This window comes from Thunnus thynnus, chromosome 15, assembly GCF_963924715.1.
Source record: "Thunnus thynnus chromosome 15, fThuThy2.1, whole genome shotgun sequence".
Lineage (NCBI taxonomy): Eukaryota > Metazoa > Chordata > Actinopteri > Scombriformes > Scombridae > Thunnus > Thunnus thynnus.
Genome location: NC_089531.1, coordinates 14153206 through 14168326, shown reverse-complemented (window position 1 = coordinate 14168326; position 15121 = coordinate 14153206). Strand labels below are relative to the sequence as shown.

Sequence of the window (15121 nt, the reverse complement as noted above, 5' to 3'; positions counted from 1 at the left end):
AACATTGTATCCTCGTATGAGACGCGCAGACAGCTGTTACTGCTAACAAGGAGCGACCAAAAAAACCAAGGCCCACCCGTGCTACGCGGTGTTTTTAAAACAAACAAACCCTCTGTGCTGAAGCTAGCAGGCAGACTGGAGCTGCTTTAATGAGACAGACAAATGAATCACAGCTTAGAGGATAATATACGACATTAACATGTGCAGCATCAAATAATAATGTGTCAGACAAAATACAACCGAGTAATAGCTACCAAAACTCTTCAGTGAAGCAGAAGTTTTTTAAAGTGACATTAGTGTTGTTTTCACCGTCCAGTTTATCTAGTGCTGCTGCTTTACATTGCAGTAATGTTAATGTAGCTTGATAGTTTGGATGGCTTGACCGCTTTTGCATTCCCACTGTGTGTCATTTGTCAACAATTACTGTAATTAACACCATACAAGTTATTCTGCTTCATGCTCTGTCAGACTTTTAAAAGGAAGCTTTTTGCATCTCCAGAGTGAGTGAAAGAATCAGGAGAGAGAAGAAGGAAGTGAGAAGGAATTGCAGGATGTAATGGTGATTCAAGATTGAAAGAAAAAGTCTTAAGGAGGAAAGGGAAACACATGGAAACAGCCCAGGTGTCAGGTGATGGAGAGACATGAACAAAATCAACGCAGCTTTAAGGAACTTGCATCTGTGTTTAGATTAATTACTGTTCTGGTTAGGGTTAGGAGGCACAATCTGTTTGTATAATGTTCAAATGCAAATCCAGATGTACACTAAAGGGCATCCCCACTAACAAAAGTCAAAGCACAAGATTCAAATCTGGTATGAAAGGATTTTCAGATCTTTTAATACAGGCACTAGCACTACACAACAACTCTATTACCAGGATGTTTTCTTAAGCCGTTAAAAGGTTGTTGACCTTAGTAACTGCACCTTAATGAAATAGGTGAGACGCCAGCAAATAAAAAAAAAATCTCTAGGTAAATATTTAAATACTTGGGAGATTATTTTCCCATTCCTGACATAAGAAATGTTAGAAAATAACCATTCATTTTGCAAGGTGTGTAGGGTGGACTTCAGTATTGGTCACGGTGGGGGAAAATGATGTTAACCAGCATGCTAGGTCTGTTAAACATAAGTGTGCCCATGAAGCCACAAAGGACACATCAACCATCCGTTCAATTACAGCAGGGCAGTCAGTAAAGGCACCTGATGATTAGATCTCTGGAGCCGAGAGGAAACCCTTTTCATAATGTAAAAATTACGGTCAGGTGGGGTCCCGAAAAATATCCCTTATTTTCAAAGCCCAATAGTGACAGGTATGGTTGCATATCTGGTGTTTGGGTTGTTTTTGAATGCCTTAGCATCAAGTAGAAAAACGAAAATATGTGTGTGTTTTTGTGCACACTTATGACTACATGTGGTATCCTGCTGTCTTAAATCAGACATTTCCATAGTTTTAAGTTCCGTTTACACCATCGTTTGAAATTGTGAAATTTTGCAATGAAGTCACTTCATTTCAATGCAGTTGCCAGGATCAGTGAATTCGTTTGCAGGGGTGAAATTAATATTTCACGGCTGACTTTGGTGAAAATGACACGCGAAGTCGCGCCATTGATCAATAGCAACCCACTTGAAAGGAAGCCGTTTGTGGGAACAAAGTGCCGGAGCGTCAACAACAGAGGAAGCTAATGTAGTTTTTCAGCTGTGTTGTATCATCCGCTTTTATTTAACCTCCTCTATCAAAGTATAAATTGTTCCCCAAAAGAGGAGCAGACAATTATGAGTCAGACGTTGGTACAAATACATTTTCTGAATGAAGTTATTGTCCCATTAGCAAGCGAGCTAACAAGCTTACTAGCTGACAGTAAGCTAGCTCACTAGCTCAGAGAGCTTTTTCCCCTACTCAATAACTATGCAATAACTTTAATTTATTGAATGAAATGATCTACAATGTTGATAATAAAATGCCCAGGAGGAATAAAAAGCTCAGTTAACAGAAAATGAAAGAAGCTCTGAGAGCTATTGTGACAGACTAGTGCTAGCATGTTCCCGGCTGGCTAACGTGTGAGTGATGAGCTCAGCAGCTACAATAGTTTACCAACTAGTTCTGTAAGTAGTCACTACGTCACGCCGAGTTTCTAGAAATGCATATTTTGTAAACACGAGCAGATGAATTTTGTTTTGTTTTGGGTGTGACCGAGTCTTTAGGGTGCTTCCTTCCCACAGAGAGTAAAGGATCAGAAGTGTGTGTGCCTACATGTGTGCATGTGTTTTTTTTTTCTCCCCCTCTGTCTCTCTTTCCTTCTCTATGTTTTGTTCCTCAGCAGTGTACAAAGTGGATGGCCTCTGTGAATTGAGGGGAGGGCTGACAGCGCGGAGAAGGTTGATTGATGGCTTATTGTGCAACCGGACTCGGCTAGACCGAACTGGTTAGGTTGTGACCCTGTTTTGGCCCTGTGCCCTCTCATTTTCTTCTCTTTTTATTCTCGCCTGCTTTTTTCTCTCCCTCTCTGTAATCTCACAGTGTACCTCTGTCACTCCTGCACACACTCACTCAGACACACACAGTGCATAAATATACATGTACGTGCGGACTGTACACACACTTCCTCTCCGTGCGTCTTCTCCCCCACCACCACCCCCCCCCATCCTCATAGCACTAAACTCATCATTGTTGCCATCATTCATTCTTCGCTGTTTCCTTTCTTCCTTCCTCTGCCCACTTTGTTTTCTTTGTCACTGCTCCTTCAGGACAGGTTTTGTCTCATGAGTCATTTCATCAGGTTTCATTTTACAGCCTCTGTTCATACAATCTCTGGCTATCCGAAACACTGGCCACTTTCAAGAAATGCTCCAAAAATAACGACCGTTACAGACAGATCCAATGGCGCTTTTGATTTTTACTGAACTTCCCGGTTCCCAGAATCAACCGACAACCGTATTTTACAAAGTCAGGAGAGACAAAGTTAACCTAAAAACCAGGAACCACCATCAGTTTAAACTGTGGTTCAGCTTGTTTTTTTTTTTTCTTACAATGATTTTCTGCTTCTATTCTCCACACAACCATAGTGATTTATGGTAATTATCCATCTTTGGGGTCATCCATCAACTGGTTGTTGCTAGGCGATGGGAGCAGCTGTTGTTTAGTCGGGGGAAGCTCCACTGTCAGGGGCGATGCAGGTGAATTCAAAAGACGGCGTCTATGAAGAAAGGATGAAACCGTGTTATTTTGTTAAGCTTGTTAGTTTTGTGATTCTTTTCAGATTTAAACAGAACACCTTACTGTCAAGTAACGGCCACCCTTTATTAAAGATGTGTAACGTACAGTTTCCAAAAGAGTAGAATTAGAACAGACGATCGTACACTTTATATTTAGATTTAAATTTCATAACTTTAAACTCTAATCTAAACACTGCAGCTTATGTTAAAGAAATCAACAATATTTGCTTTAAAACAACATCTATTTAACGAATGACATCTGTCTGATACAGCTTACATTGAATCAGTGCTTGGCATTGGTTGAGTAAATCTCAGTCACATCATCTTTAATTAGCATTAGTAATGCCTTATCTGTACTTTGCCTGAAAACAAACCAGATGGTTGTGCAGCACTAGAGTAATGTTTGATTGTTGGGTGTGGGGGGTTTGGCAGAGTCGAGCACAAAGATCTGGAATCTGTGGTGCCGATGATCTAATGGCTGTTGTTTCATCTCACAACAAGCAGGCACTGACAGTCCTGGGAAAAGGTGATTTATAGACCACCGTCACTGTCATGGCATGTCAAAACTGGCTCACGGGAGATCTGAACAAACAGAAAAAGAAGGAAAGAGAAGAAAAAAATAAGAGGAGAAACTGGCAAAGCCATTCAAGAAAGAACTGGAAATGCTTTAGCTCTTAAGATGAAGATAATAATCACTGACCTATTCTGTCTTTCTCTTTCTTTTCTTGAGCTCTGTCTTTCTCATACATATATATATACTCCTTGTGGCCTAATGGAGCTAAGCCAGAGGTAGAATGCACTGTCTATATGACCCATTTAAAAAGGCTATTAGCATAATATGAGTTCTTGTAATTGCAAATTACTTGGAACATATGTGAAAGCCCTCAGGACAGTCAAAAGTAGAAAAAGGTAATTTATCTCTCATTTCATATAAATGTAGTAGACAGTAGACTGACGCTCATGACTGAATCTATGATCTATAAGCTATGCATTAAGACAGGAAAAAGTCCGATTCAAAATGTAGTCTGCATATGTAGCTACCAGTATGAAGAAAGGATTGTAACACTGGGTTGCCAGCACTGACTGTTTTGTTTTCCCCAACTGGAAGAGTTGTGGAAGCTGAGAAGGTGGATTTATACGATTCACGAGCCATTAGAAGCCCCGGAGCTATCGTGCCATATGGTGGACTATTCCATGTGGGTAGGGGAGGGTGGGGCTGGGGGGCGGGAGGGGGGGCTGTTACTGTAGGTAGGCTTTTAGATGTCTGGTCAAGCGAGCCACGGGTTAAATTATGACTTGAACACGGTATCCCTGGCAACATTTTGTTACATAGCATTGTACTGTGTTGCAAGGTGGAAGTAATGTAAAACTTATGTGGGAATTTAACCGTGCAAAGCTGCTCTCAACACTTTAAGCAGCAAAATTAAATTGTTTTAGAGGAGACAAAGTCTGTGCAAGAGATTTTGTCACTAATATAACAAAACAGAAATTGATCTTAGGAGTTTACAATTTACCTAACTTAGTTAATTTTTGTAGGGTTTGGATGAGTGTGATTTTTCTGACTCTTTAAGCTCAATCGTATAAATAGCTCTTTTAGTTTTGGTTGTCTTCAGGCTGAGAGGAGACTGTTGGTCTCTGCCAGCGTGCCTCAGTGTGCGTCGTCCACAGAGTAGTCCAAAGAGAGTGTCAGCTCCTATGAAACCACAGCCACAACGATCTCAGAGATAGAAAAAAAAAAAAAAAAGCAGGAATGAAGAGGACGGGGGAGAGCAGAGAGAGACAGAGATTGCCTGACATACTAAGCATTACCATAATTGGCTTTTCTACATGATAGGACAGAGGAAATAATAATGTCATTTTATTTACAGCCTTCTCTCTGCTGAAACACACACACACTCATGCACGCTGTACAGGTCAATGACACACACTGATCAGGCCTGTCCAAAGCCATCAGAGGTGAGTGGCAGGGAATGGAGGGGCCGGTGACAAAGCGAAACGGGAGAGAGAAATAAGACTGCCATGCCAGAGCTCCCATTTTGAAGGGCCGCTAAACGGTGTGAGGGAGCCTCGCCGGCTGCCCCGCTCCAAATGCAGCGCTTGGCCACGCAGGGTAAATCAGTAGGGTGAAAGCTGGCGGAATTGGACATTAGCACTGCAAATGAGAGCCGGGATTGCCCTTTTCTCCGAGACAACATGAATAAATGAAGAAGGTTTAGAAGAGAAAGTGTGTGTTTTTGTGTGGGTGTGTATCAAAGAGAGAGAGAGAGAAGTTTGTTGTTTGTGCCAGTGCCATGTCATACTTAAGTTATCTCACCCTGTCTTATGTTATCTCTTAGACCTGTTCAGGATGTTTGACACCAGCCAAGTGTTACTGTCTTAGTCATGATTATGAAGACATATTGAAATATTTTGAGCTGCCAAAAGTACACTTGAAAATGAATTTAGAATTATGTTTCAGTGTTTTTCCCCATAGTAAAACAAATTGTAGTGTTGTGTGTGTCCAGGCAATCACTTTGAAATGTTTTTTTATACTAGTGCCGATGAAATACCAGATTTTTACTATTGATACCAAAACAATATTTTTCAGGACATCTTACTTTGAGGAATAAATATGATACACGTGATACGGACACATTTCAGTCGGTAACCAAAAAAGTATGAAGTTTGAAGTATTGCAGTTTGATACTCAGGCCTTGTCCAGACAAGAGTATATGGTGTAATTACTGATGCATGTGTGTTATGTGTTCATTAGTGGCAAAGAAAATAATTTTCTTATGTTTTTTTCAGTTATAAGTTGTTCCAGTCTGTGGCATTTCAAATTTTTAGGTGTGTACAAGGTGTGTGTGTGTGTGTGTGTGTGTGTGTGTGTGTGTGTGTGTGTGTTTGCATGTGTGGACCTCACACAGCTTCCTGCCCTGGGGGAGGGATGTAGTTTGGGGGAGAGGTGTGTGTGTGTTTGTGTATGTGTGTGTGTGTGTAACTGGGGGATGTCCTACTGTGGTGTCACCTGTCTGCAGCAGGAAATCCTGGACTATGGGCACAACAATAGTGACAGGCTCCTCTCCAGACGCAGATGGCTTCGCTTTCCCCCCACCGGCCACATTGCATCCCTGCTTGCACCTGACACACAGCGACACTTGACACACACACAAAAGTGATCAGCCACACCTATCATACACAGACCTACAAACTAGCACACACGGCAGAAATTTCCCTACTTTCTCTCTCCTGACATCGCATACTTAGTTTGTTGGATCTGTTTAACTTGTTTCCCTGTCATGTTGTTTCTGTCAGATATGCATACACGCACACACACACACACACACACCTCTTGTTCACTGGCCCTAAACACATCTTTTCTCCTCTCTTTTCAAAACTTCCCCTCTTTTCCCTATCCTCCCTGACAGCACAAAGTGGGCTTACATTTTTGACTGACAACCACAACAGACACCTTCCTCCCCCTCCTCCCCTCCACCTCCCTTTTAATCCCCTCCCTATCCCTCTCTCCCTCCCTCTCCTCTTCCTCTTTTGTTCTGAGTGACGCTCGAAAGCCGCCGTGTCAGCATCTTTTCCATCTCTGATTGCCTTATTAGCCGGCGGTGGCACCCGCAGCTTTTCTGACACAGATGGTGAAGGAGGAGGCTCGAGCAAGGGGGGAGAAAAAATGGCTGACTTGTGTTTGTTGTTGTTACTTTCCCCTCCCACCTCTTCTCAGGCTTGTTTGCGTGGACACTGACACCTCGGGCTGACACTGACACACTCTTGACACTGATGCCTGTCAAGGCAACATACGGTGGATGGCAGGGAAAGGCTAGAATTCAGTGATGGTGTGCTATCTGTGTGTGAATGTGTCTGTGTTTGTAGTGCTGTCAGGTTTCTCTTATTTTGTCAGTTGAGCTGCTGTCACCACATTGGCTTTGAATAGGTTCACCTTTACATTTATTTCAATACAGTGGGCTGCATTTAGATTGGCAGGATGAGGTAGGTTGAAAGAAAGCTGCTCAGCTGCTTTGGCAAAGAATTAAAATAATTTAGTGAATAACTCAAGTAAATTCAATGTAGCCTGTGTGTAATTTACAATTAAGAGCAAAATTAGCACAGTTTAATAAACTAGAGGAAGGATGTTCGTTACATCTTAATACAGCACACTTGAGTTTGTATCTTCTCAACTCACACACACACACATATTCACACACATACAAGGCAGAGAGTTGCAGCTGTTGAACCTCCAGATTTTCCCAGGCAGCAGTAACTGGCACCTCACAAACAACAGATATTATGTCCATTCCGATTATGGGATAGAGAGCTACATGCTGTTTGAGGCTGACAGCACATCTGCCTCCTCACTGGAGACTGATTCTGGCACCTCAGACAAGCATCTTACCAGGGATGGATTGGAGGAGCCGCCGTAGCTTATTTAACCCTCTATTTTTCCTTTCCTTCCTCTCTGTAATATGTTATTTCCATTATTGTAGTGCTCCAATTAATACTTAATAATTTCTTTACTTTTTAATCTTTGACAACTGGAATTTTGCAGACAAGTGTTGTGAAATAAGTAGACAGTAATCGAGATAGGGCCGTCATTTTCTTTTGATTGTATGAATCTCTGTGTCTTCTTTTAAAATGGCACACTTGACGCTGTGAGTACTCGGGGAGCATAGGCAGTAACAACACAGCTTGTCATGTCCACTGGCCGTTTCCTAGCATCACGCTGTGAGGACTTCCACAGCCGATGCCAAGTTGACTCCAGCCAACCATGGCTTGGCAAGGCTGATGCAGCTGGCATTTTCCTCCACTTTCTCTTACTTGTGAGTCCATAGTATGTGTGGCATGTTGGAAGAATAAAGCATATCAAAGTCAGAGACAGATCTTTGGTCTCCCTACAGCAACGAAATAAATAGTGAATATGTCTGTGAGGCTGTATGGCTGTAGGCTGCTCTGGCATTTCAATTTGGTGATAAGGACAGGGGTTTTATATTTGATAGATATACTGAAATATGTGTATATATGCAGTAAATCCATCTTATTAATTCATCGTTACTGCTCTGTACACATTGTGAAGGAAACATCTAAATGAGTCTTAAACAGATCCATCAATGAGACATATTTTTCCTTTTCCAGTGATTTTTTTTCAATTGTGAAGGGACAAAAATGTCTTCTTTTCAATTGTGAAGGAACAGATCTCACCACATGATTAATAAGGATCATCAATTCTGAGGAGTTGCTGCTGCATAATTTGAAATTTTGCTTGTTTTCTGGTTTTCAAACTAAGCGGAAACATCTCTGGAGCTCATCTCTGGTCTCTACCCTTGCTGAGCTGTAGTGTTCAATAGCTTCATTAGGCAGTGCAGTGACGAGGACTATTTGTCATTGTCAAGATATGGATGTTTGCCTCTTTATTATTTCAAACCTGTGTCCTCTGTTGGGACTATTGACAAAAATCTGTCTTGGATTATTGCACCCAACACCTTCATACCATAAGTTGCATGATTGGTGTCATTCCACTGTGTCAAATATAAGTATGAAACTAATATCTAATGTCATTTCCCCCCTCTGTGTTCTTGTTTTTCAGCTTATGGGCCTGAAGATGAATTCAAAATGGACAAGACTGATGAAGAGGAGCATCTGCGGGATGATGGGCTTTCTCTTGATGGTCAAGACGCAGACTATCTGCTCAATGATGATGAGGATGGAAGAGATCGCTATAGCTGCCAAAACTCTCCACTCAGCAATGGCACTAACCCAGACGCTGGGTACGCCTCTCCACTCAGCACTACCAGCGATCAGCTGGTGGATCTTAAGACAACATCGTCCCTCAGTGATGGTCAAGAAAAGGTAGAAGTGAAGTTAGGAGAGAGCACAGAGTCTATCAATGGTCTCTCGCTGCAGGACAGTTTGGCAAAAATGAAAGCCGTCTATGCAAACCTGATCTCTGATGCCTCCTGGTCCAGCATTGCACTTGACATGCTGAAAAGTAAACAAGGGAACAACATCGCAGCTAGCAACAACAACAACAATGGGAGCAATCACAAAGAGAGCAATGGATTCCTGAACAGTCACAGCCAGGGTAACATCCTATTGAAGAACAAATGTAGCACTAGCAATGCCTCAGCTACTACTGATATTACCACCAGCAGTACCACCACAAGAACAGTGTCAAGCAACAGCAACAGTGGCACCAGTGTAAGCTCTGGCAACACAGGAGGATTAGCCTATGACTGGCACCAGGCAGCGTTGGCCAAAACTCTACAGCACACTCCATACCAACTCCTTCCTGAACCTAGCCTTTTCAGCACCGTGCAGCTTTACAGGCAGAACAATAAGCTCTATGGACCTGTGTTCACGGGTGCCAGCAAGTTCAGGTGCAAGGACTGTAGTGCAGCCTATGACACTTTGGTGGGCCTGACAGTACATATGAATGAGACGGGCCACTACCGTGACGACAATAAGGATACCGAGGATGATCGAGGCAAGAAGTGGTCCAAGCCACGCAAACGTTCTCTGCTGGAGATGGAAGGCAAGGAAGACGCCCAGAAAGTTCTGAAATGTATGTACTGTGGCCACTCTTTTGAATCCTTGCAAGACCTTAGTGTTCATATGATCAAAACAAAACACTATCAGAAAGTGCCTCTAAAAGAACCAATGCCAGCCCTCACCTCAAAGCTAGTGCCCCCAACCAAAAAAAGAGCATTTCAAGACTTGATGTCCCCGAGCTCCCCAGAGTCTGTCTCATCTGGCATACTCCTGGGAGAGACCCCCAAAGACCAAAAATTGGCCAATCCCTATGTCACTCCTAACAATCGATATGGTTACCAAAATGGTGCCAGTTATACTTGGCAGTTTGAGGCGCGCAAGGCACAAATTCTCAAATGCATGGAATGTGGCAGTTCACATGACACCTTGCAACAACTGACAGCCCACATGATGGTCACAGGACACTTTCTTAAAGTAACCAATTCAGCCTCTAAAAAGGGTAAGCAGTTAGTTTTTGATCCTGTTATCGAGGAAAAAATTCAGTCGATTCCTCTGCCACCGACTACCACAAGACTTCCAGCTCCCAATGGGAAGTCACAGCCTGATTCCCCGTTGCAGCCGGCTAGCCCTGAAGAGAACAAAGAAGAAAAAGATGAAGAGGCAGAAGAAGAGAATATAGAAACAATAGAACCAGAGAAAAAAATAAAAGAAGAGAGGGAAGACCCTGAAAAATCTGACAAACCTGGAAAGGCTAGATCCTACCAATATCTGAGAGAGGAAGACTTGGAGGAGACACCTAAAGGAGGCCTGGACATCTTAAAGTCTTTAGAGAACACAGTTTCAAGTGCAATCAGCAAGGCCCAGACAGGCACACCAACCTGGGGTGGATACCCCAGCATTCATGCTGCCTATCAGCTCCATGGGTCTTTGAAGTCAACTCTGCCTTTGTGTGCACAAGTTCAGCCTTTATTCAGCAGCAACAGTTTGAAGATGATGTCCTCTGATTTAGGGGCTCTGATCCATTCACCAAATAGCCCCTCTCCACCTCCAAGCCACAAGAACAATGTGCTGGCCATGGAGAAGCTCGTGGAAAAAGTGACAGGGAAAAGTTCAGTAAAGAATGAAAAAGAGGAAAAACCCTTAGAGAATAAGGGCAGGTCTGCAAAGTCTCCATTGCCAAATGCTAAGGACAAACAGGCTTCACCCAATCCAGAAAAGCTATCAAAGACAGTGAAAAGCACTGCAGTAGAGGACCAGCCTGAGTCAAGAGGCAAAGAAGGCGAGCAAATGGAGAGTAAAGTAGATACACAGATAAAAAGTGAAGTTGATTCACCAAATAAGCCTGTAAGCAACGGCTGCAATAACCTGAGTATCATCACTGATCACTCGCCTGAACAACCACTTGTCAACCCTCTCAGCGCTTTGCAGTCTATCATGAACAACCACTTGGGGAAAGCTTCAAAAGTGGCCACCCCCTTTGTAGACCCCTTTGCGATGCTTTATAAGATCAACAGCAACTCTGCTCAGAATAAGCAAGCAGAGCCTGCAAGTCAGTACCACAATGATGATGATGATCAGCCAATGGACTTGACAAAATCCAAAAACAGCAATGGAAGTACAGCTAAGAGTACTTCTACTACACCAAACAACAGCAAACCAGTTTTCAAAAATTTCTCTCAGTCTTCATCTCCGCCTCTACGAGAGAATGCATTGATGGATATTTCAGACATGGTCAAAAATCTGACTGGCCGTTTGACACCAAAGTCTACAACCCCATCTTCCATCTCTGAAAAATCTGAAATTGATGGCTGTACTTTTGAGGACAGCTTGGAGGAGCTGTCTCCCATCCAAAGACGGAAAGGCCGTCAGTCAAACTGGAATCCCCAGCACCTCCTGATTCTTCAGGCCCAGTTTGTCTCTAGTCTTAGAGAGACTCCTGAGGGAAAGTTTGTAATTAGTGACTTGGGACCCCAGGAACGGGTCCACATCTGTAAATTCACTGGTCTCTCCATGACTACTATCTCACATTGGCTGGCCAATGTAAAATACCAGTTAAAGCGGACAGGGGGCACAAAGTTCCTAAAAAATATTGACTCTGGCCAACCTCTGTTTTTGTGCAGTGACTGTGCGTCCCAGTTCAGGACTCCCTCCTCCTACATTCACCATTTGGAGTCCCACCTTGGGTTCACCCTAAAGGACCTCTCAAAGCTTTCCATAGATTTAATAGAGCAGCAGGCCGTCAGCAGAATAGAGGACAATACTTTCAGTTCCTCTGGACTTACAGAGGAAGACACTGGCTCAATATATCAGTGCAAACTGTGCAATCGGACCTTTGTGAGCAAACATGCAATCAAATTGCACCTTTGCAAAACACATGGAAAGTCACCAGAGGACCATCTCATCTTTGTGAAAGAGGTGGAAAAGTTTGATAAACAATGAAGTCAGATAAAGCTGATAGCATGACAGATTACTGTTGCACTATAACTCCAAGCTTCAATCTGTCATAACAGATAGTGCCACAACTGTATTAAGCATTGTTACGACATATATTATAATGAAAACATGGTAGCTTTAATACCACATACTGTAATTATTCAGTTATCCACAATGGCAGGAGCTTGCACTGCAGAGGCTTAAAGCTACAATGTAAAAGTTGAATCTTTGGTGACATAAACGTACCAAAATGGTGCAGCAGCCATGGCACTATGTAGTCACTGACTGATTGTTGCTTTCTTAATGCACTGCATCTTTTCTGAGCCTTTGGGAATAGTCCATCTGTTGTTTTAAAACTGGTCCATGCTCTTACTTTGATCACTGTTTTTGAATGATTTTTTAAAAAATATATATATATATTTCAACACAACTTGCATATTATTTATGAGACAGTTTGTGTGCATGTTTTTATGTAGAGCAGTGAGCATATGTTCAATGAAATTACATCCATGTTGACAAAATTGATATCCCTGTCTTACAAATTTTGGATGCAGTTTATATGAAGGTAATAGCAGCCATTTGAAGGATGGAGCTCTAAAATGATAAGATGATTTCAGCACTTTAAGCAAGTGTAAATTGATGAAGAAGTGTGGGGTAAAAATAACAACACATTACCATTTTGAGTTTTAATTCCCCCAATCGACATGGTAATTTGGGGGAATAACTGTGATATTGTTTTGTATTTGCCATTAAATAGCAGAAATTCGAAATGTTTAGAATCTTTGTTTCTCTAGTAAAATATAATTTCCTGGTTGTTTCAACATGTACAGTATTTGCGTTAGTAGGCTACCAATTTTATTATTGTGAAGCTACAGTTGTAAAATTAATGAAGTTTAAAACTTATTGTATGAATAATCAGCAAGTATGTATACATGTATGTCAGCATATCTTGCTCTTTACAGTTCAACATTATTTGTACTGTGTGCATTTTTATAATGTTATTTTCTAGACAAATATGGGGGAAAATGTACAAAGCTACAGAGTATTGTCGGACCGCAATGTTCTTTTTTCAAGTAAAAAGTCGGTCCCTCATTGTGGTTTACATAAAATGACAGAACTCAACTGGCATCTGCTCTGATGCATGGTACTGTACATAACATTGAAAAAAAATAAATTCTCACGCAATGATAGATTTCCAGGTTTTATCGTCAACCCAATTATTCAGAATGGCATTCTTTTATCTTCAGTTGTAAAATAAACTCCATGTCCTGGATTAAACTGTTGTGTTGTTTGAGTGACTTTAGGAAAGTGTCAAATCCAGACACATGCAAATTATTAACATTATATCATATTGCAAACCTTTGCCAGGCCAATAATAAGGGGACTAGTTTAATGAATCGGAGCACTTGAGGGAGGAACACTGAGTTCAAACCCAGCATCCACCCTTTCCCAACCATTTTCAGCCAAGACTCACTGGACTCTAGTGCACCAACAGAGCCACCTTCTTGGCTGGTATTACTGGGACAAATTCTGTGACAGCATCACGAAATTAGGGGATTTGATGTGGCTGCAGCACACTCTGGACTGTTTCCAAGTCCAACTGAGGGAGCAGCATGCTTTCCCACTGTGAGCCACAGCTCTTCTTAATCCAACTTCCATAAGAAGTGGAGTGTGTTTGAAACAGTGTCCCCTGCAACAAGTTTCAAAGATCCTCCGTTCTCAATTACCCTGCAGTGTCAAGATCTCTGACTCTGCGTGGCTACAAGCTCAGTCTCCTCAGGTGCCAGACAGAGCTTGAGTCCCTTGGGTGAAGGTGACAGCAGCCTCTTCCAGACTGGACTCCCTTACTGCTTGGTAAAGGATAGAAGGAGGGTGGATGGGGGGGAAGCAGACTGCAGGTTTTTGTGGCCACTGCTGTGCCATTGAGTCAGAGCTGAGGAGGGAGGGTGGTGGGCCAGCTCAGAGCCAACTTGCTGATACAAAACGCCTCAGCTGACAGACACAGTACAATTAACAACTTAAACTAACCAGCAGAGTCCTTACCCATGAATATGGTAGTTTAAACCCAGCAACAAAATTGTCACTAAAAATGTGAAATTATAATCATTACAAATGCTTTTAATGCATGGATATGTGTTTTTTTTAGACAATCTAGTAAAAATATCTTTCACTTTATAGCGTATAACTTATGTATTTATTACATTAAACACAGCCTGTAGCACCTTACAAAAACAGAAACTTCATGACAATATACACTAATCTTTCGCATTGCTTCCTTCTCTCATTCCTCAGAAGTTATGTTTTTCAATACACCACCAATCTACAGCTGACTTGGACATCACGTTTGTAGGAAATCTCTTTTCAACAGAGATATATGGTTAGGTTTTGCACAACATCCTTGATAGCAGGTTTCCAAGTGGTCATGTTGATTCAGCAGATATGGCTTGCTACATTCGTAAATAGACATGAAGTTTCCTGAGGTGTTACTGTCCAGCTGGCTGGTAGGAAGACAAAATACTGTACATGCCTTAGAGTGAAAACTCTGCACAAGTTTTCTAATGCATTCTTGTAGCTTGCAAGCACAACTTTGAACATGTTTTGCATATTTCTTTTACTATACAGCACCTTGTTAGTGTGACTCATTTTGATACAGTGCTAAATGAATGTGAGGTTTTTCAATTCAGAGCCTATGATGAGCCCCCAAATCGGCGAACGTGCAATTTCAAATAGAGACATAATCCCTTTTAAGAAAAAAGTGAATAAAACATTGTCATAAAAAATCAGGATTTGACTTTATGGTTTAACATAGAGCTAAGCTTTATAGTTCAGCAAGTGAGACACCTGATAAAAGAGGCCATGGCATGTCTCCACTGAAGGTATTTAAGTCGACATGCTCCCACCCCACGCAGCTCTTGAACACTAGCCTGAGGCGTTTTTTTCCCCAAGAAACAATAGAGTTCCAGTGCCTCGCAGCGTGCTCTGTGTGACAGGGAAACATAAGAA

General features: G+C 42.0%; 1 protein-coding gene across 3 annotated transcripts in view; it reads left to right on the top strand.

Moving 5' to 3' along the window:
* LOC137198837 (teashirt homolog 1-like) overlaps window positions 1–13385 on the top strand; it is a 177841-nt gene extending 164456 nt beyond the window's left edge. For all 3 annotated transcript variants that reach the window (XM_067612805.1, XM_067612804.1, XM_067612806.1), the window contains one exon: window positions 8784–13385. In XM_067612805.1, the coding sequence (XP_067468906.1) occupies window positions 8784–12124 (3341 nt within the window). In that variant the 3' untranslated portion in view covers window positions 12125–13385. The remainder of the gene's footprint in view (window positions 1–8783) is intronic.
* The last annotated feature ends 1736 nt before the right edge of the window (window positions 13386–15121 follow it).